This window comes from Pleurodeles waltl, chromosome 8 (genome assembly GCF_031143425.1).
Source record: "Pleurodeles waltl isolate 20211129_DDA chromosome 8, aPleWal1.hap1.20221129, whole genome shotgun sequence".
In the NCBI taxonomy this organism is placed as follows: Eukaryota; Metazoa; Chordata; class Amphibia; order Caudata; family Salamandridae; genus Pleurodeles; species Pleurodeles waltl.
Window position 1 is genome coordinate 1,511,383,829 of NC_090447.1, and position 27,709 is coordinate 1,511,411,537.

Sequence of the window (27,709 nt, forward strand, 5' to 3'; positions counted from 1 at the left end):
TAATTGTGTGGAATAGAATTATACATTGGAATTACGCTCCACACAATTTCCAGTTGGGGCCATGCCTTTTATGGGCATTTTGCAAGTGGGCTGATTAGGCGAAGTAAGCACTAAACCTTGAGGTGTGAGAAGCCTGAAAAAACAAATCCTTCACTTGTAAAAGGCTTTTGGATAGCCTCAGTGGCTGAAGTAGGCAGGATCTACTGGGACCCGCTTTAACAATCTTTTTTTTGTTTGTCCCTATGGAAGGGTGTAGGAAAATGCCTCCCTTGGCATGGTTCCCCCCTAACTTTTTGCCTTTTGTTGAAGCTAGTTATCATTGAAAGTGTGCTGGGACCCGGCTAACCAGGCCCCAGCACCAGTGTTCTTTCCCTAAACTGTACCTTTGTCTCCACAATTGGCACAGCCCTGGCACACAGATAAGTGCCTTGTAAATAGTACCCCTGGTACCAAGGTCCCTGATGCCAGGGAAGGTCTCTAAGGGCTGCAGCATGTATTATGCCACCCTGGGGACCCCTCACACAGCACATGCACACTACCTCACAGCTTGTGTGTGCTGGTGGGGAGAAAATGACTAAGTCGACATGGCACTCCCCTCAGGGTGCCATGCCCACGACCCACTGCCTGTGGCATAGGTAAGTCACCCCTCTAGCAGGCCTTACAGCCCTAAGGCAGGGTGCAATATACCACAGGTGAGGGCATAGCTGCATGAACACTATGCCCCTAAAGTGTCTACGAAATTCTTAGACATTGTAAGTGCAGGGTAGACATAAAGAGTATATGGTCTGGGAGTTTGTCAAACACAAACTCCACAGTTCCATAATGGCTACACTGAATACTGGGAAGTTTGGTGTCAAACTTCTCAGCACAATAAATCCACACTGATATCAGTGTGTGATTTATTGAGAAATGCACACAGAGGGCATCTTAGAGATGCCCCCTGTATATCAGCCCAGCTACTAGTGCTAGGCAGACCAGTTTCTGCCAGCCTGCCGCATCCAGATGGGTTTCTGGCCACATGGGTTGAGTGCCTTTGTCACTCTGTGGCCAGGAACAAAGCATGTACTGGGTGGAGGTGCTTCACACCTACCCCTGCAGGAACTGTAACACCTGGCAGTGAACATCAAAGGCTCAAGCCTGGTGTTACAGTGCCCCAGGACGCTCCAGCTAGTGGAGATGCCCGCCCCTCCGGACACAGCCCCCAATTTTGGCGGCAAGTCCGGAGGAGATAATGAGAAAATCAAGGAGGAGTCACCCACCAGTCAGGACAGCCCCAAAGGGGTCCTGAGCTGAGGTGACCCCTGCCTTAGGAAATCCTCCATCTTGTTTTGGAGGATTCCCCCCAATCGGATTAGGGATGTTGCCCCCTCCCACAGGGAGGAGGCACAAAGAGGGTGTAGCCAACCTCCAGGACAGTAGCCATTGGCTACTGCCCCCCAGACCTAAACACCCCCCTAAATTGAGTATCTAGGAGCGACCCTAAACCCAGGAAAGCAGACTCCTGCAACCTGAAACAAGAAGGACTGCTGACCTGAAAGCCCCGCAGAGACGACGGAGATGACAAATGACTTGGCCCCAGCCCTATCGGCGTGTCTCCAGACTCAGAGAACCTGCTAGCGACGCATCCATCGGGACCAGCGGCCTCTGAGGACTCAGAGGACTGACCTGCACCTAAAGGACCAAGAAACTCCCGACGACAGCGGCTCTGTCCAAAACTACAACAAAGAAACCATCTTTAAAGAAGACTCCAGCCGCTCTCCAGAAGTGTGAGTCTTCTCAATCTGCATCCGACACCCCCCGGCGCACGTCCAGAAGAACCAACACCGCAGAGAGGACCCCAGGCGAATCCAACGACGTGGACACCCTGAGTCGACCTCCCTGCACCCCCACAGTGACGCCTGAGAAGAGGATCCAGAGGTTCCCCCTAAACCGCGACTGCCCAGTAACAAAGGAACCTGATGCCTGGAAGAAGCACTGCACCCACTGCCCCCAGGACCGAGACGAAGCAACCACTGTTGTAGGAGTGACCAGCAGGAGGCCCACATCCTAGTCCAGTCGGTGGCTGGCCTAAGAAGCCCCCCTGTGCCCTGCATCGCCAGAGTGACCCCCGGATCCCTCCACTGATTTCAATATAAAACCCAACGCCTTGTTCACACACTGCACCCAGTTGCCCCTGTGCTGCTGAGGGTGTATTTTGTGTGCCTGTAGGAAAGTACCACCTTGCCTGGCATGTTACCCCCATATTTCACCGTATGTATGTTGTTTTAGTCCTTGTGTCACTGGGACCCTGCCAGGCAGGGCCCCAGTGTTCATAGTATGTGCCCTGTATGTGTTCCCTGTGTGGTGCCTAACTGTATCACTGAGGCTCTGCTAACAGAACATCAGTGTGTATGCTCTCTCTGCTTTCTAAATTTGTCACTAGAGGCTAGTGACTAAATTTACCAATTCACATTGGCATACTGGTACACCCATAAAATTCCCTTATTTATGGTACTGAGGTACTCAGGGTATTGGGGTTCCAGGAGATCTGACAATTCTTACATAGGCCTGCCACTGGAGCCTGCGTGAAATAACGTCCACGTTATTTCACAGCCATTTACCACTGCACATAAGTAACTTATAAGTCACCTAGTTGTCTACACTTCTCAGGGCAAATTCCCCGGAATTTGTGAGTGCGGGGACACCATTACATGCATGCACTACACATAGGTCACTACCTATGTATAGCGTCACAATGGTAACTCCGAACATGGCCATGTAACATGTCTAAGATCATGGATTTGTCACCCCAATACCATTCTGGTATTGGGGGGACAATTCCATGATCCCCCGGGTCTCTAGCACAGAACCCGGGTACTACCAAACTGCCTTTCCGGGGTCTCCACTGCAGCTGCTGCTGCTGCCAACCCCTCAGACAGGTTTCTGCCCTCCTGGGGTCCAAGCAGCCCTGGCCCAGGAAGGCAGAATAAAGGATTTCCTCTGAGAGAGGGTGTTACACCCTCTCCCTTTGGAAATAGGTGTGAAGGGCTGGGGAGGAGTAGCCTCCCCCAGCCTCTGGAAATGCTTGGATGGGCACAGATGGTGTCCATCTCTGCATAAGCCAGTCTACACCGGTTCAGGGATCCCCCAGCCCTGCTCTGGCGCGAAACTGGACAAAGGAAAGGGGAGTGACCACTACCCTGACCAGTACCTCTCAGGGGAGGTGCCCAGAGCTCCTCCAGTGTGTCCCAGACCTCTGCCATCTTGGAAACAGAGGTGTTGGGGGCACACTGGACTGCTCTGAGTGGCCAGTGCCAGCAGGTGACATCAGAGGCTCCTTCTGATAGGCTCTTACCTCTCTTGGTAGCCAATCCTCCTGTCTTGGTAGCCAAACCTCCTTTTCTGGCTATTTAGGGTCTCTCCTTTGGCAGTTCTTCAGATAACGAATGCAAGAGCTCACCAGAGTTCCTCTACATCTCCCTCTTCGCCTTCTACCAAGGATCGACCGCTGACTGCTCCAGCTCGCCTGCAAAACCGCAACAAAGTAGCAAGAAGACTACCAGCAACATTGCAGCGCCTAATCCTGCCGGCTTTCTGGTCTGTTTCCAGGTGGTGCATGCTCTAGGGGTAAGCCTGCCTTCACCCTGCACCAGAAGCTCCGAAGAAATCTCCTGTGGGTCGAAGGAATCTTCCCCCTGCTAACGCAGGCACCAAAAGACTGCATCACTGGTCCTCTGGGTCCCCTCTCATCCTGACGAGTGTGGTCCCTGGAACACAGTAACTCTGTCCAAGTGTCTCCACAGTCCAGTGACTCTTCAGTCCAAGTTTGGTGGAGGTAAGTCCTTGCCTCCCCACGCTAGACTGCAAACCTGTGTACTGCGTGAGCTGCAGCTGCTCCGGCTTCTGTGCACTCTTCCAGGATTTCCTTCATGCACATCCTAGCCTGGGTCCCCAGCACTCCGTCCTGCAGTGCACAACCCTCTGAGTTGGCCTCCGACGTTGTGGGACCCTCTTTTGTAACTTCGTGTGGACTCCGGTTCACTATTCTTGTAAGTGCCTGTTAGGGTACTTCTGCGGGTGCTGCCTGCTTCTGAGAGGGCTCTCTAAGTTGCTGAGCGCCCCCTCTGTCTCTTCCTCCAAGGGACGACATCCTGGTCCTTCCTGGTCCTCAGCAGCACCGAAAAACCTCTACCGCGACCCTTGCAGCTAGCAAGGCTTGTTTGCGGTATCTCTGCGTGGAAACACCTCTGCAAGCTTCATTGTGACGTGGGACATCTGTCTTCCAAAGGAGAAGTTCCTAGTCCTCGTCGTTCTTGCAGAAATCCAGGCTTCTTCCATTCGGAGGTAGCTTCCTTGCACCTTCATCCGGGGTTTCCTGGGCTCCTGCCCCACCCCCCCCGGACACTGTCGCGACTATTGGACTTGGTCCCCTTGCCTTGCAGGTCCTCAGGTCCAAAAATCCGTTGTCAGTGCACTGCTGGTGTTTGTTGTTCTTGCAGAATCCCCCTATCACGACTATTGTGCTCTCTTGGTGTAGTAGGTGTACTTTTCTCCTACTTTTCAGGGTCTTGGGGTGGGGTATCTTGGACACCCTGACTGTTTTCTTACAGTCCCAGCAACACTCTACAAGCTCTCATAGGTCTGGGGTCCATTCGTGGTTCGCATTCCACTTTTGAAGTATATGGTTTATGTTGCCCCTAGACCTATGTTCTCTAATTTCAACCTATTGTAATTCTACACTGTTTGCATTACTTTTCCGACTCTTACTTACCTGATTTTGGTTTGTGTACATATAACTTGTATATATTACTTACCTTCTTACTGAGGGTACTCACTGAGATACTTGTGGCATATTGTCATAAAAATAAAGTACCTTTATTTTTAATAACTGTGTATTGTGTTTTCTTATGATATTGTGCATATGATATAAGTGGTATAGTAGGAGCTTTGCATGTCTCCTAGTTCAGCCTAAGCTGCTTTGCCATAGCTACCTTCTATCAGCCTAAACTGCTAGAAACACCTCTATTCTACTAATAAGGAATAACTGTACCTGGCACAAGGTGTAAGTACCATTGGTACCTACTACAAGCAGGCCAGCCTCCTACAGTGCCTGTTTGGGACCGGGACCTCCCCCCCCCCACCCCCCACTCCCCACCCCCCAAGTGCTCTACAATACCCCCCTGGTCTGCTCCCCGAGCCGCAGGTACTTGCCTGCTAGCAGACTGGAACTGGAGCCCCCCTGTTCACTATAAGCGCCTATGTTATTTGGGCCCTACTTTGACCTCTGCACCTGACCGGCCCTGTGTGGCTGTTGCTGGGTGTTTGGGGTTGACTTGAACCCCCAACGGTGGGCTGCCTATGCCAAGGAGACTGATCTTGTAAGTGCTTTACTTACCTGAGAAACTAACCAATACTTACCTCCCCAGGAACTGTTGATTTTTGCAGTGTCCACTTTTAAAATAGCTTATTGCCATTTTTGCCAAAACTGTTTATATTACTGTTTTAATTCAAAGTTCCATACTTACCTGTGTGTCACGTACCTTTCAATGTATGTACTTCCCTAAATTCTGAATCTTGTGGTTCTAAAATAAATTAAGAAAATAATTTTTTTCTAACTAAAAACCTATTGCCCTAGATTTAAGTCTTTGAGTGTGTGTTCTCATTTATTGCCTGTGTGTGTGTACAACAAATGTGTAACACTACCCTCTGATAAGCCTACTGCTCGACCACACTACCACAAAATAGAGCATTAGTATTTTGCCACTATCTTACCTCTAAGGGGAACCCTTGGACTCTGTGCACAGAACCTCTGACTTTCAGATAGTATATACGGAGCCAACTTCCTACATTGGTGGATCAGGGCTGAGGCCTAAAACTTTGCATTTGCCTGACTACTCAGCCAATACCTGATCACAAGACTACAATTCCAAAACTTTTCATTAGAAATTATTTTTTGCAAGTCCTGCTAGGGTGTTGTGTAAGTCCCTGTTAGCATTTCTTTTGAAGTTTAAAGGTTTGTAAAAGTTAGGATTTAAGTTCTAGAATTAGTTTTTAGACTCTTAAAAGTAATCCCAACTTTCAGAGTTATAATGAGTCAAACAGATGATGCAGTAATGGAACTCAACCTCACCCCTTACCTGCATCTAGGGATGTCAGAGTTAAGGTGTCACTGTAAGACAAAAAAAGATAAAAACTGGGTCCAACCCTACCAAGGCAAAGCTCCAGGAGCTCTTGGCAGAGTTCACAAGGGACCACCCCTCTGACATTAGGGATACACCTTCAGATGGGGAAATTCGTGAACAGGAGGATGAACTCCCCCCTCCTGTCCTAAATAGGGAGGACAGGGCTCCTAGAACTGTGTCCCTAAAAATCATAGACAGCGAGCCTGGTTCTTCCACAGGGGAGTCCAGTGCCTCTGTGGGCATTGAGGACAGCCTCAATGGAGAGGACATCCTTTTAGCAAGGATGACCAAAAGATTGGCTTTGGAGAAGCAGCTCCTACCCATAGAAAGGGAAAGAAGAGAAATAGGTTTAACTCCCATAAATGGTGGCAGCAACTTAAATAGGGGCAGGGAGAATACTGACATCCTAAAAAACCCCAAAGGGATTGTAACCAAATATGAAGAAGTTGATGACATCACCAAATGGTTCACAGCTTTTGAGAGGGCTTGTGCAACCAGAAAAGTAAGCAGATTAAACTGGTGAGCTCTCCTTTGGGAAGTGTTCACTGGAAAGTGTAAGGATAGACTCATCACATTCTCTGGTAAAGATGCAGAATCTTATGACCTCATGAAGGCTACCCTGGACGAGGGCTTTGGATTCTCAACTGAGGAGTACAGGATTAGGTTTAGGGGGGGGGCTCACAAGTCCTGGAGCCAGACCTGGGTTGATTTTGTTGACTACTCAGTCAAAACACTAGATCAGTGGTTCCCAATCTGCCTGGTGCGCCGTCAAAACTAGCCAGGGGCGCCGCACAGTTTGGGAACCACTGAGCTATCCATTGCCCTTGGGCCAGTTCGGACAAAATAAAACTACACAATTAAAAAATGCAGTTGTAGCAGATCTTTTTTCATTTTGTCCTTGAGTGCCCTCAGGTGGTTAAACACAGCTAAAGCGATTCTACATGTCATACTATTTAAACAGTCACGGCGTTAGGGCCGATAGGAGAGTGCCCCGGGGGTGCGGTGGAAAGTATCCTGTGCTTACGTCAGCACGTCAACCAGGAAGAAGAGGAGACACGCGGAGAGGCAGAGGGTGAGATGGAAGACGCCGTGGGAAGAGCAGAGGAGTGCGAACACCGAAGATGGGAAGACAACGCTCTTGACGTCCACGAGGAGAGCAGCTCAGCGACTGGAGACGGAGAGGAACGCATGAACAAGGGAGCCCTGAGAGAACTGAATGCTGACAAAAGTGGCAATTACCAGTCTTGGGACACGACAGCCTGCCATGTCCCGGGGAGACGTGGCTAGCACAGGTACGTGCCTGCATACCGGGCTCAGCTTCAACGCTATTAAGGAGGACACATGCAAAGGGAGGTGGGGAGAAAAGAGAGGGAGAGGGAGGGGAAATGCCTACTATAAGTCCCAGTGCGAAGCAAGGGACAACAGTAAAAGCTTCTCTAGCCCAAATTAACGCATGCTGACAATACTTATTATTATGAAATCATTCTTTTGTTTCACTCCTCTCAATTGCACCATAAAGGAGCACCGAACTTAAAAAAGTCATCACTCCTCACTTACCCCCTGCCTGATATGCACTAAAGGATACAAGACATGTAAACACTTACCTCCTGTCATTCTTTCCTTTGTTTTCTCCTCATTCTCCGGAGCGGTGAACGCGAGACCCGGAGCCACACCTAAAAGAGAAAAACCAGTGAATATTAAAAGACAAGACTGCCAAGGGAGAGGAAAAAGGGGAGAATATAGAAGAGAAAGAAAAGAGACCAGAAGAACTCCAAGAGACTAAAAAAGGAAAAATAGTGAAACTATTAAGAGAAGCACTTAAGGGGGGTAACATTTAATAGAAATAAAGAAAAGTGCCTCTCAACTTGGAGAGATACAGTTAAATGATTATGTGCGGGTGCCCAGTAAGGATCTACAAAAACACTCCCTCACTGAGGATACAATAGGGTACTGACCGACCTTACCGTCGCCAGATCTGATGTGTTATATCATTAATATATGCTTGCCTGGGACATCGCAGGACAGTCCCAGGGAGCTATGAGCATCAGTTCCCAGCTTATTATAGCCTCAATATTGGTGCTGGAGATGTCACGACACCAGGTCTCCATGGAGGCGGGGCTGATGGGTCAGGGGCAAATTCTGTGGCACGTAGTGTGTCTACTCTCTCACGTCACCCGGGGAGAGACCTTAGTAAAAGGTGCTAGAGGCAGGGGCTGTCTCCACTTGTAGTCCTCTTCCTACGCGCAGGGCTCCCTTCAGTCACCAGGCCTCTGCTTCTGCCTTGCGTGGCGCCCGAGCATGCAGCCAGTGTGGTCTGCACAGTCCTTTCTGTGGCACCACTGGCAGCATGGGCCCTGCGGTGTCTATTGGGGCTGAGAGGGAAGGGGCATCTCGCTGCAGTTCATGACCACAATGCAAAGTGCCCAACCGTGGCCCTGCTCACACCCGGGCTGCAGAAGGCAATGCTTCCAGTCCCCACCTCCAGGCAAACTGGGCTCTGGGAATGCTTGGCTTAGCGACTCTGGGAACCAGGAGGCGCAGGCCCAGGCAGTCTCGACCAGAGTGTTCGGGGTTGTCCTGGAGTTCACCGCACTCCCCACAGTGCAAAGATTATGGTGACAGTGTTGGATCTGAACTTTGAGGATCGATGATACAGGATTAAGAAGGATTATTATTTTCATGGCGGAACCCTCAGAGGATGCATCTAATCCGCCATCATGCTGGCCACGCCCCCAGCACACCAAACTTGCTAGTACCCTGCTCTATTTAGAGTTGGCTGAAGGACCATCTTTACACCGGTGAAGCCTCTACCACTTCCGCTGGTGTAAACCTCTGACCTAGCAGTACATCTGCAAATTGGAGAAAGTTCCCTGCGAGTCAGATCACCTGTGTTATGTATTGAAAAAACAGACTCCTGCTTTGAAAGTTAATTTTTTTAATACACAGAAGTAGGCCAAGTGGGTGCTTTGAAAATAGTGCCCACCTGAAAGTGTGCAGGGTCCTGTGGTAAAAGAGTGCAGTGGGCTATTCTAAGGTGGGTGTGGGGGGCTGAAGGAAGAGAGGGAAGAAGGTTGGCCGGTGAGGGGGAAGCACAAATATGTCCCCTTGTACTGTGGCTGAGGTTCAGGAAGGTGTTACTGAAGGCATCTGGGCTACAATGCAGACTTTTCCCTCAGCAGTTTTGCCTGCTGGACTTTCCAGACAGTAACATTGGGGTTGTTGTACACACACCCCATAAATGTGAGTGCAGAAAATCTGGATTTGTTAATTGTGTGGAATAGAATTATACATTGGAATTACGCTCCACACAATTTCCAGTTGGGGCCATGCCTTTTATGGGCATTTTGCAAGTGGGCTGATTAGGCGAAGTAAGCACTAAACCTTGAGGTGTGAGAAGCCTGAAAAAACAAATCCTTCACTTGTAAAAGGCTTTTGGATAGCCTCAGTGGCTGAAGTAGGCAGGATCTACTGGGACCCGCTTTAACAATCTTTTTTTTGTTTGTCCCTATGGAAGGGTGTAGGAAAATGCCTCCCTTGGCATGGTTCCCCCCTAACTTTTTGCCTTTTGTTGAAGCTAGTTATCATTGAAAGTGTGCTGGGACCCGGCTAACCAGGCCCCAGCACCAGTGTTCTTTCCCTAAACTGTACCTTTGTCTCCACAATTGGCACAGCCCTGGCACACAGATAAGTGCCTTGTAAATAGTACCCCTGGTACCAAGGTCCCTGATGCCAGGGAAGGTCTCTAAGGGCTGCAGCATGTATTATGCCACCCTGGGGACCCCTCACACAGCACATGCACACTACCTCACAGCTTGTGTGTGCTGGTGGGGAGAAAATGACTAAGTCGACATGGCACTCCCCTCAGGGTGCCATGCCCACGACCCACTGCCTGTGGCATAGGTAAGTCACCCCTCTAGCAGGCCTTACAGCCCTAAGGCAGGGTGCAATATACCACAGGTGAGGGCATAGCTGCATGAACACTATGCCCCTAAAGTGTCTACGAAATTCTTAGACATTGTAAGTGCAGGGTAGACATAAAGAGTATATGGTCTGGGAGTTTGTCAAACACAAACTCCACAGTTCCATAATGGCTACACTGAATACTGGGAAGTTTGGTGTCAAACTTCTCAGCACAATAAATCCACACTGATATCAGTGTGTGATTTATTGAGAAATGCACACAGAGGGCATCTTAGAGATGCCCCCTGTATATCAGCCCAGCTACTAGTGCTAGGCAGACCAGTTTCTGCCAGCCTGCCGCATCCAGATGGGTTTCTGGCCACATGGGTTGAGTGCCTTTGTCACTCTGTGGCCAGGAACAAAGCATGTACTGGGTGGAGGTGCTTCACACCTACCCCTGCAGGAACTGTAACACCTGGCAGTGAACATCAAAGGCTCAAGCCTGGTGTTACAGTGCCCCAGGACGCTCCAGCTAGTGGAGATGCCCGCCCCTCCGGACACAGCCCCCAATTTTGGCGGCAAGTCCGGAGGAGATAATGAGAAAATCAAGGAGGAGTCACCCACCAGTCAGGACAGCCCCAAAGGGGTCCTGAGCTGAGGTGACCCCTGCCTTAGGAAATCCTCCATCTTGTTTTGGAGGATTCCCCCCAATCGGATTAGGGATGTTGCCCCCTCCCACAGGGAGGAGGCACAAAGAGGGTGTAGCCAACCTCCAGGACAGTAGCCATTGGCTACTGCCCCCCAGACCTAAACACCCCCCTAAATTGAGTATCTAGGAGCGACCCTAAACCCAGGAAAGCAGACTCCTGCAACCTGAAACAAGAAGGACTGCTGACCTGAAAGCCCCGCAGAGACGACGGAGATGACAAATGACTTGGCCCCAGCCCTATCGGCGTGTCTCCAGACTCAGAGAACCTGCTAGCGACGCATCCATCGGGACCAGCGGCCTCTGAGGACTCAGAGGACTGACCTGCACCTAAAGGACCAAGAAACTCCCGACGACAGCGGCTCTGTCCAAAACTACAACAAAGAAACCATCTTTAAAGAAGACTCCAGCCGCTCTCCAGAAGTGTGAGTCTTCTCAATCTGCATCCGACACCCCCCGGCGCACGTCCAGAAGAACCAACACCGCAGAGAGGACCCCAGGCGAATCCAACGACGTGGACACCCTGAGTCGACCTCCCTGCACCCCCACAGTGACGCCTGAGAAGAGGATCCAGAGGTTCCCCCTAACCGCGACTGCCCAGTAACAAAGGAACCTGATGCCTGGAAGAAGCACTGCACCCACTGCCCCCAGGACCGAGACGAAGCAACCACTGTTGTAGGAGTGACCAGCAGGAGGCCCACATCCTAGTCCAGTCGGTGGCTGGCCTAAGAAGCCCCCCTGTGCCCTGCATCGCCAGAGTGACCCCCGGATCCCTCCACTGATTTCAATATAAAACCCAACGCCTTGTTCACACACTGCACCCAGTTGCCCCTGTGCTGCTGAGGGTGTATTTTGTGTGCCTGTAGGAAAGTACCACCTTGCCTGGCATGTTACCCCCATATTTCACCGTATGTATGTTGTTTTAGTCCTTGTGTCACTGGGACCCTGCCAGGCAGGGCCCCAGTGTTCATAGTATGTGCCCTGTATGTGTTCCCTGTGTGGTGCCTAACTGTATCACTGAGGCTCTGCTAAACAGAACATCAGTGTGTATGCTCTCTCTGCTTTCTAAATTTGTCACTAGAGGCTAGTGACTAAATTTACCAATTCACATTGGCATACTGGTACACCCATAAAATTCCCTTATTTATGGTACTGAGGTACTCAGGGTATTGGGGTTCCAGGAGATCTGACAATTCTTACATAGGCCTGCCACTGGAGCCTGCGTGAAATAACGTCCACGTTATTTCACAGCCATTTACCACTGCACATAAGTAACTTATAAGTCACCTAGTTGTCTACACTTCTCAGGGCAAATTCCCCGGAATTTGTGAGTGCGGGGACACCATTACATGCATGCACTACACATAGGTCACTACCTATGTATAGCGTCACAATGGTAACTCCGAACATGGCCATGTAACATGTCTAAGATCATGGATTTGTCACCCCAATACCATTCTGGTATTGGGGGGACAATTCCATGATCCCCCGGGTCTCTAGCACAGAACCCGGGTACTACCAAACTGCCTTTCCGGGGTCTCCACTGCAGCTGCTGCTGCTGCCAACCCCTCAGACAGGTTTCTGCCCTCCTGGGGTCCAAGCAGCCCTGGCCCAGGAAGGCAGAATAAAGGATTTCCTCTGAGAGAGGGTGTTACACCCTCTCCCTTTGGAAATAGGTGTGAAGGGCTGGGGAGGAGTAGCCTCCCCCAGCCTCTGGAAATGCTTGGATGGGCACAGATGGTGTCCATCTCTGCATAAGCCAGTCTACACCGGTTCAGGGATCCCCCAGCCCTGCTCTGGCGCGAAACTGGACAAAGGAAAGGGGAGTGACCACTACCCTGACCAGTACCTCTCAGGGGAGGTGCCCAGAGCTCCTCCAGTGTGTCCCAGACCTCTGCCATCTTGGAAACAGAGGTGTTGGGGGCACACTGGACTGCTCTGAGTGGCCAGTGCCAGCAGGTGACATCAGAGGCTCCTTCTGATAGGCTCTTACCTCTCTTGGTAGCCAATCCTCCTGTCTTGGTAGCCAAACCTCCTTTTCTGGCTATTTAGGGTCTCTCCTTTGGGCAGTTCTTCAGATAACGAATGCAAGAGCTCACCAGAGTTCCTCTACATCTCCCTCTTCGCCTTCTACCAAGGATCGACCGCTGACTGCTCCAGCTCGCCTGCAAAACCGCAACAAAGTAGCAAGAAGACTACCAGCAACATTGCAGCGCCTAATCCTGCCGGCTTTCTGGTCTGTTTCCAGGTGGTGCATGCTCTAGGGGTAAGCCTGCCTTCACCCTGCACCAGAAGCTCCGAAGAAATCTCCTGTGGGTCGAAGGAATCTTCCCCCTGCTAACGCAGGCACCAAAAGACTGCATCACTGGTCCTCTGGGTCCCCTCTCATCCTGACGAGTGTGGTCCCTGGAACACAGTAACTCTGTCCAAGTGTCTCCACAGTCCAGTGACTCTTCAGTCCAAGTTTGGTGGAGGTAAGTCCTTGCCTCCCCACGCTAGACTGCAAACCTGTGTACTGCGTGAGCTGCAGCTGCTCCGGCTTCTGTGCACTCTTCCAGGATTTCCTTCATGCACATCCTAGCCTGGGTCCCCAGCACTCCGTCCTGCAGTGCACAACCCTCTGAGTTGGCCTCCGACGTTGTGGGACCCTCTTTTGTAACTTCGTGTGGACTCCGGTTCACTATTCTTGTAAGTGCCTGTTAGGGTACTTCTGCGGGTGCTGCCTGCTTCTGAGAGGGCTCTCTAAGTTGCTGAGCGCCCCCTCTGTCTCTTCCTCCAAGGGACGACATCCTGGTCCTTCCTGGTCCTCAGCAGCACCGAAAAACCTCTACCGCGACCCTTGCAGCTAGCAAGGCTTGTTTGCGGTATCTCTGCGTGGAAACACCTCTGCAAGCTTCATTGTGACGTGGGACATCTGTCTTCCAAAGGAGAAGTTCCTAGTCCTCGTCGTTCTTGCAGAAATCCAGGCTTCTTCCATTCGGAGGTAGCTTCCTTGCACCTTCATCCGGGGTTTCCTGGGCTCCTGCCCCACCCCCCCCGGACACTGTCGCGACTATTGGACTTGGTCCCCTTGCCTTGCAGGTCCTCAGGTCCAAAAATCCGTTGTCAGTGCACTGCTGGTGTTTGTTGTTCTTGCAGAATCCCCCTATCACGACTATTGTGCTCTCTTGGTGTAGTAGGTGTACTTTTCTCCTACTTTTCAGGGTCTTGGGGTGGGGTATCTTGGACACCCTGACTGTTTTCTTACAGTCCCAGCAACACTCTACAAGCTCTCATAGGTCTGGGGTCCATTCGTGGTTCGCATTCCACTTTTGAAGTATATGGTTTATGTTGCCCCTAGACCTATGTTCTCTAATTTCAACCTATTGTAATTCTACACTGTTTGCATTACTTTTCCGACTCTTACTTACCTGATTTTGGTTTGTGTACATATAACTTGTATATATTACTTACCTTCTTACTGAGGGTACTCACTGAGATACTTGTGGCATATTGTCATAAAAATAAAGTACCTTTATTTTTAATAACTGTGTATTGTGTTTTCTTATGATATTGTGCATATGATATAAGTGGTATAGTAGGAGCTTTGCATGTCTCCTAGTTCAGCCTAAGCTGCTTTGCCATAGCTACCTTCTATCAGCCTAAACTGCTAGAAACACCTCTATTCTACTAATAAGGAATAACTGTACCTGGCACAAGGTGTAAGTACCATTGGTACCTACTACAAGCAGGCCAGCCTCCTACAGTGCCTGTTTGGGACCGGGACCTCCCCCCCCCCCCACCCACCAAGTGCTCTACAATACCCCCCTGGTCTGCTCCCCGAGCCGCAGGTACTTGCCTGCTAACAGACTGGAACTGGAGCCCCCCTGTTCACTATAAGCGCCTATGTTATTTGGGCCCTACTTTGACCTCTGCACCTGACCGGCCCTGTGTTGCTGTTGCTGGGTGTTTGGGGTTGACTTGAACCCCCAACGGTGGGCTGCCTATGCCAAGGAGACTGATCTTGTAAGTGCTTTACTTACCTGAGAAACTAACCAATACTTACCTCCCCAGGAACTGTTGATTTTTGCAGTGTCCACTTTTAAAATAGCTTATTGCCATTTTTGCCAAAACTGTTTATATTACTGTTTTAATTCAAAGTTCCATACTTACCTGTGTGTCACGTACCTTTCAATGTATGTACTTCCCTAAATTCTGAATCTTGTGGTTCTAAAATAAATTAAGAAAATATTTTTTTTCTAACTAAAAACCTATTGCCCTAGATTTAAGTCTTTGAGTGTGTGTTCTCATTTATTGCCTGTGTGTGTACAACAAATGTGTAACACTACCCTCTGATAAGCCTACTGCTCGACCACACTACCACAAAATAGAGCATTAGTATTTTGCCACTATCTTACCTCTAAGGGGAACCCTTGGACTCTGTGCACAGTATCTCTGACTTTCAGATAGTATATACGGAGCCAACTTCCTACATTGGTGGATCAGGGCTGAGGCCTAAAACTTTGCATTTGCCTGACTACTCAGCCAATACCTGATCACAAGACTAAAATTCCAAAACTTTTCATTAGAAATTATTTTTTGCAAGTCCTGCTAGGGTGTTGTGTAAGTCCCTGTTAGCATTTCTTTTGAAGTTTAAAGGTTTGTAAAAGTTAGGATTTAAGTTCTAGAATTAGTTTTTAGACTCTTAAAAGTAATCCCAACTTTCAGAGTTATAATGAGTCAAACAGATGATGCAGTAATGGAACTCAACCTCACCCCTTACCTGCATCTAGGGATGTCAGAGTTAAGGTGTCACTGTAAGACAAAAAAAGATAAAAACTGGGTCCAACCCTACCAAGGCAAAGCTCCAGGAGCTCTTGGCAGAGTTCACAAGGGACCACCCCTCTGACATTAGGGATACTCCTTCAGATGGGGAAATTCGTGAACAGGAGGATGAACTCCCCCCTCCTGTCCTAAATAGGGAGGACAGGGCTCCTAGAACTGTGTCCCTAAAAATCATAGACAGCGAGCCTGGTTCTTCCACAGGGGAGTCCAGTGTCTCTGTGGGCATTGAGGACAGCCTCAATGGAGAGGACATCCTTTTAGCAAGGATGACCAAAAGATTGGCTTTGGAGAAGCAGCTCCTACCCATAGAAAGGGAAAGAAGAGAAATAGGTTTAACTCCCATAAATGGTGGCAGCAACTTAAATAGGGGCAGGGAGAATACTGACATCCTAAAAAACCCCAAAGGGATTGTAACCAAATATGAAGAAGTTGATGACATCACCAAATGGTTCACAGCTTTTGAGAGGGCTTGTGCAACCAGAAAAGTAAGCAGATTAAACTGGTGAGCTCTCCTTTGGGAAGTGTTCACTGGAAAGTGTAAGGATAGACTCATCACATTCTCTGGTAAAGATGCAGAATCTTATGACCTCATGAAGGCTACCCTGGACGAGGGCTTTGGATTCTCAACTGAGGAGTACAGGATTAGGTTTAGGGGGGGGCTCACAAGTCCTGGAGCCAGACCTGGGTTGATTTTGTTGACTACTCAGTCAAAACACTAGATCAGTGGTTCCCAATCTGCCTGGTGCGCCGTCAAAACTAGCCAGGGGCGCCGCACAGTTTGGGAACCACTGAGCTATCCATTGCCCTTGGGCCAGTTCGGACAAAATAAAACTACACAATTAAAAAATGCAGTTGTAGCAGATCTTTTTTCATTTTGTCCTTGAGTGCCCTCAGGTGGTTAAACACAGCTAAAGCGATTCTACATGTCATACTATTTAAACAGTCACGGCGTTAGGGCCGATAGGAGAGTGCCCCGGGGGTGCGGTGGAAAGTATCCTGTGCTTACGTCAGCACGTCAACCAGGAAGAAGAGGAGACACGCGGAGAGGCAGAGGGTGAGATGGAAGACGCCGTGGGAAGAGCAGAGGAGTGCGAACACCGAAGATGGGAAGACAACGCTCTTGACGTCCACGAGGAGAGCAGCTCAGCGACTGGAGACGGAGAGGAACGCATGAACAAGGGAGCCCTGAGAGAACTGAATGCTGACAAAAGTGGCAATTACCAGTCTTGGGACACGACAGCCTGCCATGTCCCGGGGAGACGTGGCTAGCACAGGTACGTGCCTGCATACCGGGCTCAGCTTCAACGCTATTAAGGAGGACACATGCAAAGGGAGGTGGGGAGAAAAGAGAGGGAGAGGGAGGGGAAATGCCTACTATAAGTCCCAGTGCGAAGCAAGGGACAACAGTAAAAGCTTCTCTAGCCCAAATTAACGCATGCTGACAATACTTATTATTATGAAATCATTCTTTTGTTTCACTCCTCTCAATTGCACCATAAAGGAGCACCGAACTTAAAAAAGTCATCACTCCTCACTTACCCCCTCCCTGATATGCACTAAAGGATACAAGACATGTAAACACTTACCTCCTGTCATTCTTTCCTTTGTTTTCTCCTCATTCTCCGGAGCGGTGAACGCGAGACCCGGAGCCACACCTAAAAGAGAAAAACCAGTGAATATTAAAAGACAAGACTGCCAAGGGAGAGGAAAAAGGGGAGAATATAGAAGAGAAAGAAAAGAGACCAGAAGAACTCCAAGAGACTAAAAAAGGAAAAATAGTGAAACTATTAAGAGAAGCACTTAAGGGGGGTAACATTTAATAGAAATAAAGAAAAGTGCCTCTCAACTTGGAGAGATACAGTTAAATGATTATGTGCGGGTGCCCAGTAAGGATCTACAAAAACACTCCCTCACTGAGGATACAATAGGGTACTGACCGACCTTACCGTCGCCAGATCTGATGTGTTATATCATTAATAAATGCTTGCCTGGGACATCGCAGGACAGTCCCAGGGAGCTATGAGCATCAGTTCCCAGCTTATTATAGCCTCAATATTGGTGCTGGAGATGTCACGACACCAGGTCTCCATGGAGGCGGGGCTGATGGGTCAGGGGCAAATTCCGTGGCACGTAGTGTGTCTACTCTCTCACGTCACCCGGGGAGAGACCTCAGTAAAAGGTGCTAGAGGCAGGGGCTGTCTCCACTTGTAGTCCTCTTCCTACGCGCAGGGCTCCCTTCAGTCACCAGGCCTCTGCTTCTGCCTTGCGTGGCGCCCGAGCATGCAGCCAGTGTGGTCTGCACAGTCCTTTCTGTGGCACCACTGGCAGCATGGGCCCTGCGGTGTCTATTGGGGCTGAGAGGGAAGGGGCATCTCGCTGCAGTTCATGACCACAATGCAAAGTGCCCAACCGTGGCCCTGCTCACACCTGGGCTGCAGAAGGCAATGCTTCCAGTCCCCACCTCCAGGCAAACTGGGCTCTGGGAATGCTTGGCTTAGCGACTCTGGGAACCAGGAGGCGCAGGCCCAGGCAGTCTCGACCAGAGTGTTCGGGGTTGTCCTGGAGTTCACCGCACTCCCCACAGTGCAAAGATTATGGTGACAGTGTTGGATCTGAACTTTGAGGATCGATGATACAGGATTAAGAAGGATTATTATTTTCATGGCGGAACCCTCAGAGGATGCATCTAATCCGCCATCATGCTGGCCACGCCCCCAGCACACCAAACTTGCTAGTACCCTGCTCTATTTAGAGTTGGCTGAAGGACCATCTTTACACCGGTGAAGCCTCTACCACTTCCGCTGGTGTAAACCTCTGACCTGGCAGTACATCTGCAAATTGGAGAAAGTTCCCTGCGAGTCAGATCACCTGTGTTATGTATTGAAAAAACAGACTCCTGCTTTGAAAGTTAATTTTTTTAATACACAGAAGTAGGCCAAGTGGGTGCTTTGAAAATAGTGCCCACCTGAAAGTGTGCAGGGTCCTGTGGTAAAAGAGTGCAGTGGGCTATTCTAAGGTGGGTGTGGGGGGCTGAAGGAAGAGAGGGAAGAAGGTTGGCCGGTGAGGGGGAAGCACAAATATGTCCCCTTGTACTGTGGCTGAGGTTCAGGAAGGTGTTACTGAAGGCATCTGGGCTACAATGCAGACTTTTCCCTCAGCAGTTTTGCCTGCTGGACTTTCCAGACAGTAACATTGGGGTTGTTGTACACACACCCCATAAATGTGAGTGCAGAAAATCTGGATTTGTTAATTGTGTGGAATAGAATTATACATTGGAATTACGCTCCACACAATTTCCAGTTGGGGCCATGCCTTTTATGGGCATTTTGCAAGTGGGCTGATTAGGCGAAGTAAGCACTAAACCTTGAGGTGTGAGAAGCCTGAAAAAACAAATCCTTCACTTGTAAAAGGCTTTTGGATAGCCTCAGTGGCTGAAGTAGGCAGGATCTACTGGGACCCGCTTTAACAATCTTTTTTTTGTTTGTCCCTATGGAAGGGTGTAGGAAAATGCCTCCCTTGGCATGGTTCCCCCCTAACTTTTTGCCTTTTGTTGAAGCTAGTTATCATTGAAAGTGTGCTGGGACCCGGCTAACCAGGCCCCAGCACCAGTGTTCTTTCCCTAAACTGTACCTTTGTCTCCACAATTGGCACAGCCCTGGCACACAGATAAGTGCCTTGTAAATAGTACCCCTGGTACCAAGGTCCCTGATGCCAGGGAAGGTCTCTAAGGGCTGCAGCATGTATTATGCCACCCTGGGGACCCCTCACACAGCACATGCACACTACCTCACAGCTTGTGTGTGCTGGTGGGGAGAAAATGACTAAGTCGACATGGCACTCCCCTCAGGGTGCCATGCCCACGACCCACTGCCTGTGGCATAGGTAAGTCACCCCTCTAGCAGGCCTTACAGCCCTAAGGCAGGGTGCAATATACCACAGGTGAGGGCATAGCTGCATGAACACTATGCCCCTAAAGTGTCTACGAAATTCTTAGACATTGTAAGTGCAGGGTAGACATAAAGAGTATATGGTCTGGGAGTTTGTCAAACACAAACTCCACAGTTCCATAATGGCTACACTGAATACTGGGAAGTTTGGTGTCAAACTTCTCAGCACAATAAATCCACACTGATATCAGTGTGTGATTTATTGAGAAATGCACACAGAGGGCATCTTAGAGATGCCCCCTGTATATCAGCCCAGCTACTAGTGCTAGGCAGACCAGTTTCTGCCAGCCTGCCGCATCCAGATGGGTTTCTGGCCACATGGGTTGAGTGCCTTTGTCACTCTGTGGCCAGGAACAAAGCATGTACTGGGTGGAGGTGCTTCACACCTACCCCTGCAGGAACTGTAACACCTGGCAGTGAACATCAAAGGCTCAAGCCTGGTGTTACAGTGCCCCAGGACGCTCCAGCTAGTGGAGATGCCCGCCCCTCCGGACACAGCCCCCAATTTTGGCGGCAAGTCCGGAGGAGATAATGAGAAAATCAAGGAGGAGTCACCCACCAGTCAGGACAGCCCCAAAGGGGTCCTGAGCTGAGGTGACCCCTGCCTTAGGAAATCCTCCATCTTGTTTTGGAGGATTCCCCCCAATCGGATTAGGGATGTTGCCCCCTCCCACAGGGAGGAGGCACAAAGAGGGTGTAGCCAACCTCCAGGACAGTAGCCATTGGCTACTGCCCCCCAGACCTAAACACCCCCCTAAATTGAGTATCTAGGAGCGACCCTAAACCCAGGAAAGCAGACTCCTGCAACCTGAAACAAGAAGGACTGCTGACCTGAAAGCCCCGCAGAGACGACGGAGATGACAAATGACTTGGCCCCAGCCCTATCGGCGTGTCTCCAGACTCAGAGAACCTGCTAGCGACGCATCCATCGGGACCAGCGGCCTCTGAGGACTCAGAGGACTGACCTGCACCTAAAGGACCAAGAAACTCCCGACGACAGCGGCTCTGTCCAAAACTACAACAAAGAAACCATCTTTAAAGAAGACTCCAGCCGCTCTCCAGAAGTGTGAGTCTTCTCAATCTGCATCCGACACCCCCCGGCGCACGTCCAGAAGAACCAACACCGCAGAGAGGACCCCAGGCGAATCCAACGACGTGGACACCCTGAGTCGACCTCCCTGCACCCCCACAGTGACGCCTGAGAAGAGGATCCAGAGGTTCCCCCTAACCGCGACTGCCCAGTAACAAAGGAACCTGATGCCTGGAAGAAGCACTGCACCCACTGCCCCCAGGACCGAGACGAAGCAACCACTGTTGTAGGAGTGACCAGCAGGAGGCCCACATCCTAGTCCAGTCGGTGGCTGGCCTAAGAAGCCCCCCTGTGCCCTGCATCGCCAGAGTGACCCCCGGATCCCTCCACTGATTTCAATATAAAACCCAACGCCTTGTTCACACACTGCACCCAGTTGCCCCTGTGCTGCTGAGGGTGTATTTTGTGTGCCTGTAGGAAAGTACCACCTTGCCTGGCATGTTACCCCCATATTTCACCGTATGTATGTTGTTTTAGTCCTTGTGTCACTGGGACCCTGCCAGGCAGGGCCCCAGTGTTCATAGTATGTGCCCTGTATGTGTTCCCTGTGTGGTGCCTAACTGTATCACTGAGGCTCTGCTAAACAGAACATCAGTGTGTATGCTCTCTCTGCTTTCTAAATTTGTCACTAGAGGCTAGTGACTAAATTTACCAATTCACATTGGCATACTGGTACACCCATAAAATTCCCTTATTTATGGTACTGAGGTACTCAGGGTATTGGGGTTCCAGGAGATCTGACAATTCTTACATAGGCCTGCCACTGGAGCCTGCGTGAAATAACGTCCACGTTATTTCACAGCCATTTACCACTGCACATAAGTAACTTATAAGTCACCTAGTTGTCTACACTTCTCAGGGCAAATTCCCCGGAATTTGTGAGTGCGGGGACACCATTACATGCATGCACTACACATAGGTCACTACCTATGTATAGCGTCACAATGGTAACTCCGAACATGGCCATGTAACATGTCTAAGATCATGGATTTGTCACCCCAATACCATTCTGGTATTGGGGGGACAATTCCATGATCCCCCGGGTCTCTAGCACAGAACCCGGGTACTACCAAACTGCCTTTCCGGGGTCTCCACTGCAGCTGCTGCTGCTGCCAACCCCTCAGACAGGTTTCTGCCCTCCTGGGGTCCAAGCAGCCCTGGCCCAGGAAGGCAGAATAAAGGATTTCCTCTGAGAGAGGGTGTTACACCCTCTCCCTTTGGAAATAGGTGTGAAGGGCTGGGGAGGAGTAGCCTCCCCCAGCCTCTGGAAATGCTTGGATGGGCACAGATGGTGTCCATCTCTGCATAAGCCAGTCTACACCGGTTCAGGGATCCCCCAGCCCTGCTCTGGCGCGAAACTGGACAAAGGAAAGGGGAGTGACCACTACCCTGACCAGTACCTCTCAGGGGAGGTGCCCAGAGCTCCTCCAGTGTGTCCCAGACCTCTGCCATCTTGGAAACAGAGGTGTTGGGGGCACACTGGACTGCTCTGAGTGGCCAGTGCCAGCAGGTGACATCAGAGGCTCCTTCTGATAGGCTCTTACCTCTCTTGGTAGCCAATCCTCCTGTCTTGGTAGCCAAACCTCCTTTTCTGGCTATTTAGGGTCTCTCCTTTGGGCAGTTCTTCAGATAACGAATGCAAGAGCTCACCAGAGTTCCTCTACATCTCCCTCTTCGCCTTCTACCAAGGATCGACCGCTGACTGCTCCAGCTCGCCTGCAAAACCGCAACAAAGTAGCAAGAAGACTACCAGCAACATTGCAGCGCCTAATCCTGCCGGCTTTCTGGTCTGTTTCCAGGTGGTGCATGCTCTAGGGGTAAGCCTGCCTTCACCCTGCACCAGAAGCTCCGAAGAAATCTCCTGTGGGTCGAAGGAATCTTCCCCCTGCTAACGCAGGCACCAAAAGACTGCATCACTGGTCCTCTGGGTCCCCTCTCATCCTGACGAGTGTGGTCCCTGGAACACAGTAACTCTGTCCAAGTGTCTCCACAGTCCAGTGACTCTTCAGTCCAAGTTTGGTGGAGGTAAGTCCTTGCCTCCCCACGCTAGACTGCAAACCTGTGTACTGCGTGAGCTGCAGCTGCTCCGGCTTCTGTGCACTCTTCCAGGATTTCCTTCATGCACATCCTAGCCTGGGTCCCCAGCACTCCGTCCTGCAGTGCACAACCCTCTGAGTTGGCCTCCGACGTTGTGGGACCCTCTTTTGTAACTTCGTGTGGACTCCGGTTCACTATTCTTGTAAGTGCCTGTTAGGGTACTTCTGCGGGTGCTGCCTGCTTCTGAGAGGGCTCTCTAAGTTGCTGAGCGCCCCCTCTGTCTCTTCCTCCAAGGGACGACATCCTGGTCCTTCCTGGTCCTCAGCAGCACCGAAAAACCTCTACCGCGACCCTTGCAGCTAGCAAGGCTTGTTTGCGGTATCTCTGCGTGGAAACACCTCTGCAAGCTTCATTGTGACGTGGGACATCTGTCTTCCAAAGGAGAAGTTCCTAGTCCTCGTCGTTCTTGCAGAAATCCAGGCTTCTTCCATTCGGAGGTAGCTTCCTTGCACCTTCATCCGGGGTTTCCTGGGCTCCTGCCCCACCCCCCCCGGACACTGTCGCGACTATTGGACTTGGTCCCCTTGCCTTGCAGGTCCTCAGGTCCAAAAATCCGTTGTCAGTGCACTGCTGGTGTTTGTTGTTCTTGCAGAATCCCCCTATCACGACTATTGTGCTCTCTTGGTGTAGTAGGTGTACTTTTCTCCTACTTTTCAGGGTCTTGGGGTGGGGTATCTTGGACACCCTGACTGTTTTCTTACAGTCCCAGCAACACTCTACAAGCTCTCATAGGTCTGGGGTCCATTCGTGGTTCGCATTCCACTTTTGAAGTATATGGTTTATGTTGCCCCTAGACCTATGTTCTCTAATTTCAACCTATTGTAATTCTACACTGTTTGCATTACTTTTCCGACTCTTACTTACCTGATTTTGGTTTGTGTACATATAACTTGTATATATTACTTACCTTCTTACTGAGGGTACTCACTGAGATACTTGTGGCATATTGTCATAAAAATAAAGTACCTTTATTTTTAATAACTGTGTATTGTGTTTTCTTATGATATTGTGCATATGATATAAGTGGTATAGTAGGAGCTTTGCATGTCTCCTAGTTCAGCCTAAGCTGCTTTGCCATAGCTACCTTCTATCAGCCTAAACTGCTAGAAACACCTCTATTCTACTAATAAGGAATAACTGTACCTGGCACAAGGTGTAAGTACCATTGGTACCTACTACAAGCAGGCCAGCCTCCTACAGTGCCTGTTTGGGACCGGGACCTCCCCCCCCCCACCCCCCACTCCCCACCCCCCAAGTGCTCTACAATACCCCCCTGGTCTGCTCCCCGAGCCGCAGGTACTTGCCTGCTAGCAGACTGGAACTGGAGCCCCCCTGTTCACTATAAGCGCCTATGTTATTTGGGCCCTACTTTGACCTCTGCACCTGACCGGCCCTGTGTGGCTGTTGCTGGGTGTTTGGGGTTGACTTGAACCCCCAACGGTGGGCTGCCTATGCCAAGGAGACTGATCTTGTAAGTGCTTTACTTACCTGAGAAACTAACCAATACTTACCTCCCCAGGAACTGTTGATTTTTGCAGTGTCCACTTTTAAAATAGCTTATTGCCATTTTTGCCAAAACTGTTTATATTACTGTTTTAATTCAAAGTTCCATACTTACCTGTGTGTCACGTACCTTTCAATGTATGTACTTCCCTAAATTCTGAATCTTGTGGTTCTAAAATAAATTAAGAAAATAATTTTTTTCTAACTAAAAACCTATTGCCCTAGATTTAAGTCTTTGAGTGTGTGTTCTCATTTATTGCCTGTGTGTGTGTACAACAAATGTGTAACACTACCCTCTGATAAGCCTACTGCTCGACCACACTACCACAAAATAGAGCATTAGTATTTTGCCACTATCTTACCTCTAAGGGGAACCCTTGGACTCTGTGCACAGAACCTCTGACTTTCAGATAGTATATACGGAGCCAACTTCCTACATTGGTGGATCAGGGCTGAGGCCTAAAACTTTGCATTTGCCTGACTACTCAGCCAATACCTGATCACAAGACTACAATTCCAAAACTTTTCATTAGAAATTATTTTTTGCAAGTCCTGCTAGGGTGTTGTGTAAGTCCCTGTTAGCATTTCTTTTGAAGTTTAAAGGTTTGTAAAAGTTAGGATTTAAGTTCTAGAATTAGTTTTTAGACTCTTAAAAGTAATCCCAACTTTCAGAGTTATAATGAGTCAAACAGATGATGCAGTAATGGAACTCAACCTCACCCCTTACCTGCATCTAGGGATGTCAGAGTTAAGGTGTCACTGTAAGACAAAAAAAGATAAAAACTGGGTCCAACCCTACCAAGGCAAAGCTCCAGGAGCTCTTGGCAGAGTTCACAAGGGACCACCCCTCTGACATTAGGGATACACCTTCAGATGGGGAAATTCGTGAACAGGAGGATGAACTCCCCCCTCCTGTCCTAAATAGGGAGGACAGGGCTCCTAGAACTGTGTCCCTAAAAATCATAGACAGCGAGCCTGGTTCTTCCACAGGGGAGTCCAGTGCCTCTGTGGGCATTGAGGACAGCCTCAATGGAGAGGACATCCTTTTAGCAAGGATGACCAAAAGATTGGCTTTGGAGAAGCAGCTCCTACCCATAGAAAGGGAAAGAAGAGAAATAGGTTTAACTCCCATAAATGGTGGCAGCAACTTAAATAGGGGCAGGGAGAATACTGACATCCTAAAAAACCCCAAAGGGATTGTAACCAAATATGAAGAAGTTGATGACATCACCAAATGGTTCACAGCTTTTGAGAGGGCTTGTGCAACCAGAAAAGTAAGCAGATTAAACTGGTGAGCTCTCCTTTGGGAAGTGTTCACTGGAAAGTGTAAGGATAGACTCATCACATTCTCTGGTAAAGATGCAGAATCTTATGACCTCATGAAGGCTACCCTGGACGAGGGCTTTGGATTCTCAACTGAGGAGTACAGGATTAGGTTTAGGGGGGGGCTCACAAGTCCTGGAGCCAGACCTGGGTTGATTTTGTTGACTACTCAGTCAAAACACTAGATCAGTGGTTCCCAATCTGCCTGGTGCGCCGTCAAAACTAGCCAGGGGCGCCGCACAGTTTGGGAACCACTGAGCTATCCATTGCCCTTGGGCCAGTTCGGACAAAATAAAACTACACAATTAAAAAATGCAGTTGTAGCAGATCTTTTTTCATTTTGTCCTTGAGTGCCCTCAGGTGGTTAAACACAGCTAAAGCGATTCTACATGTCATACTATTTAAACAGTCACGGCGTTAGGGCCGATAGGAGAGTGCCCCGGGGGTGCGGTGGAAAGTATCCTGTGCTTACGTCAGCACGTCAACCAGGAAGAAGAGGAGACACGCGGAGAGGCAGAGGGTGAGATGGAAGACGCCGTGGGAAGAGCAGAGGAGTGCGAACACCGAAGATGGGAAGACAACGCTCTTGACGTCCACGAGGAGAGCAGCTCAGCGACTGGAGACGGAGAGGAACGCATGAACAAGGGAGCCCTGAGAGAACTGAATGCTGACAAAAGTGGCAATTACCAGTCTTGGGACACGACAGCCTGCCATGTCCCGGGGAGACGTGGCTAGCACAGGTACGTGCCTGCATACCGGGCTCAGCTTCAACGCTATTAAGGAGGACACATGCAAAGGGAGGTGGGGAGAAAAGAGAGGGAGAGGGAGGGGAAATGCCTACTATAAGTCCCAGTGCGAAGCAAGGGACAACAGTAAAAGCTTCTCTAGCCCAAATTAACGCATGCTGACAATACTTATTATTATGAAATCATTCTTTTGTTTCACTCCTCTCAATTGCACCATAAAGGAGCACCGAACTTAAAAAAGTCATCACTCCTCACTTACCCCCTCCCTGATATGCACTAAAGGATACAAGACATGTAAACACTTACCTCCTGTCATTCTTTCCTTTGTTTTCTCCTCATTCTCCGGAGCGGTGAACGCGAGACCCGGAGCCACACCTAAAAGAGAAAAACCAGTGAATATTAAAAGACAAGACTGCCAAGGGAGAGGAAAAAGGGGAGAATATAGAAGAGAAAGAAAAGAGACCAGAAGAACTCCAAGAGACTAAAAAAGGAAAAATAGTGAAACTATTAAGAGAAGCACTTAAGGGGGGTAACATTTAATAGAAATAAAGAAAAGTGCCTCTCAACTTGGAGAGATACAGTTAAATGATTATGTGCGGGTGCCCAGTAAGGATCTACAAAAACACTCCCTCACTGAGGATACAATAGGGTACTGACCGACCTTACCGTCGCCAGATCTGATGTGTTATATCATTAATAAATGCTTGCCTGGGACATCGCAGGACAGTCCCAGGGAGCTATGAGCATCAGTTCCCAGCTTATTATAGCCTCAATATTGGTGCTGGAGATGTCACGACACCAGGTCTCCATGGAGGCGGGGCTGATGGGTCAGGGGCAAATTCCGTGGCACGTAGTGTGTCTACTCTCTCACGTCACCCGGGGAGAGACCTCAGTAAAAGGTGCTAGAGGCAGGGGCTGTCTCCACTTGTAGTCCTCTTCCTACGCGCAGGGCTCCCTTCAGTCACCAGGCCTCTGCTTCTGCCTTGCGTGGCGCCCGAGCATGCAGCCAGTGTGGTCTGCACAGTCCTTTCTGTGGCACCACTGGCAGCATGGGCCCTGCGGTGTCTATTGGGGCTGAGAGGGAAGGGGCATCTCGCTGCAGTTCATGACCACAATGCAAAGTGCCCAACCGTGGCCCTGCTCACACCCGGGCTGCAGAAGGCAATGCTTCCAGTCCCCACCTCCAGGCAAACTGGGCTCTGGGAATGCTTGGCTTAGCGACTCTGGGAACCAGGAGGCGCAGGCCCAGGCAGTCTCGACCAGAGTGTTCGGGGTTGTCCTGGAGTTCACCGCACTCCCCACAGTGCAAAGATTATGGTGACAGTGTTGGATCTGAACTTTGAGGATCGATGATACAGGATTAAGAAGGATTATTATTTTCATGGCGGAACCCTCAGAGGATGCATCTAATC

At 49.8% G+C, this 27,709-nt stretch overlaps 1 protein-coding gene across 2 annotated transcripts in view; it reads right to left on the reverse strand.

The window, feature by feature from the left end:
- LOC138248844 (uncharacterized) overlaps positions 1-27,709 on the reverse strand; it is a 347,922-nt gene that overhangs the window by 59,534 nt on the left and 260,679 nt on the right. For both annotated transcript variants that reach the window (XM_069202796.1, XM_069202795.1), the window contains exons 11-13: positions 26,604-26,672; positions 17,178-17,246; positions 7,766-7,834 (exon numbers count right to left, since the gene is read on the reverse strand). In XM_069202796.1, coding sequence (XP_069058897.1) covers positions 7,766-7,834; positions 17,178-17,246; positions 26,604-26,672 — 207 coding nt within the window. The remainder of the gene's footprint in view (positions 1-7,765; positions 7,835-17,177; positions 17,247-26,603; positions 26,673-27,709) is intronic.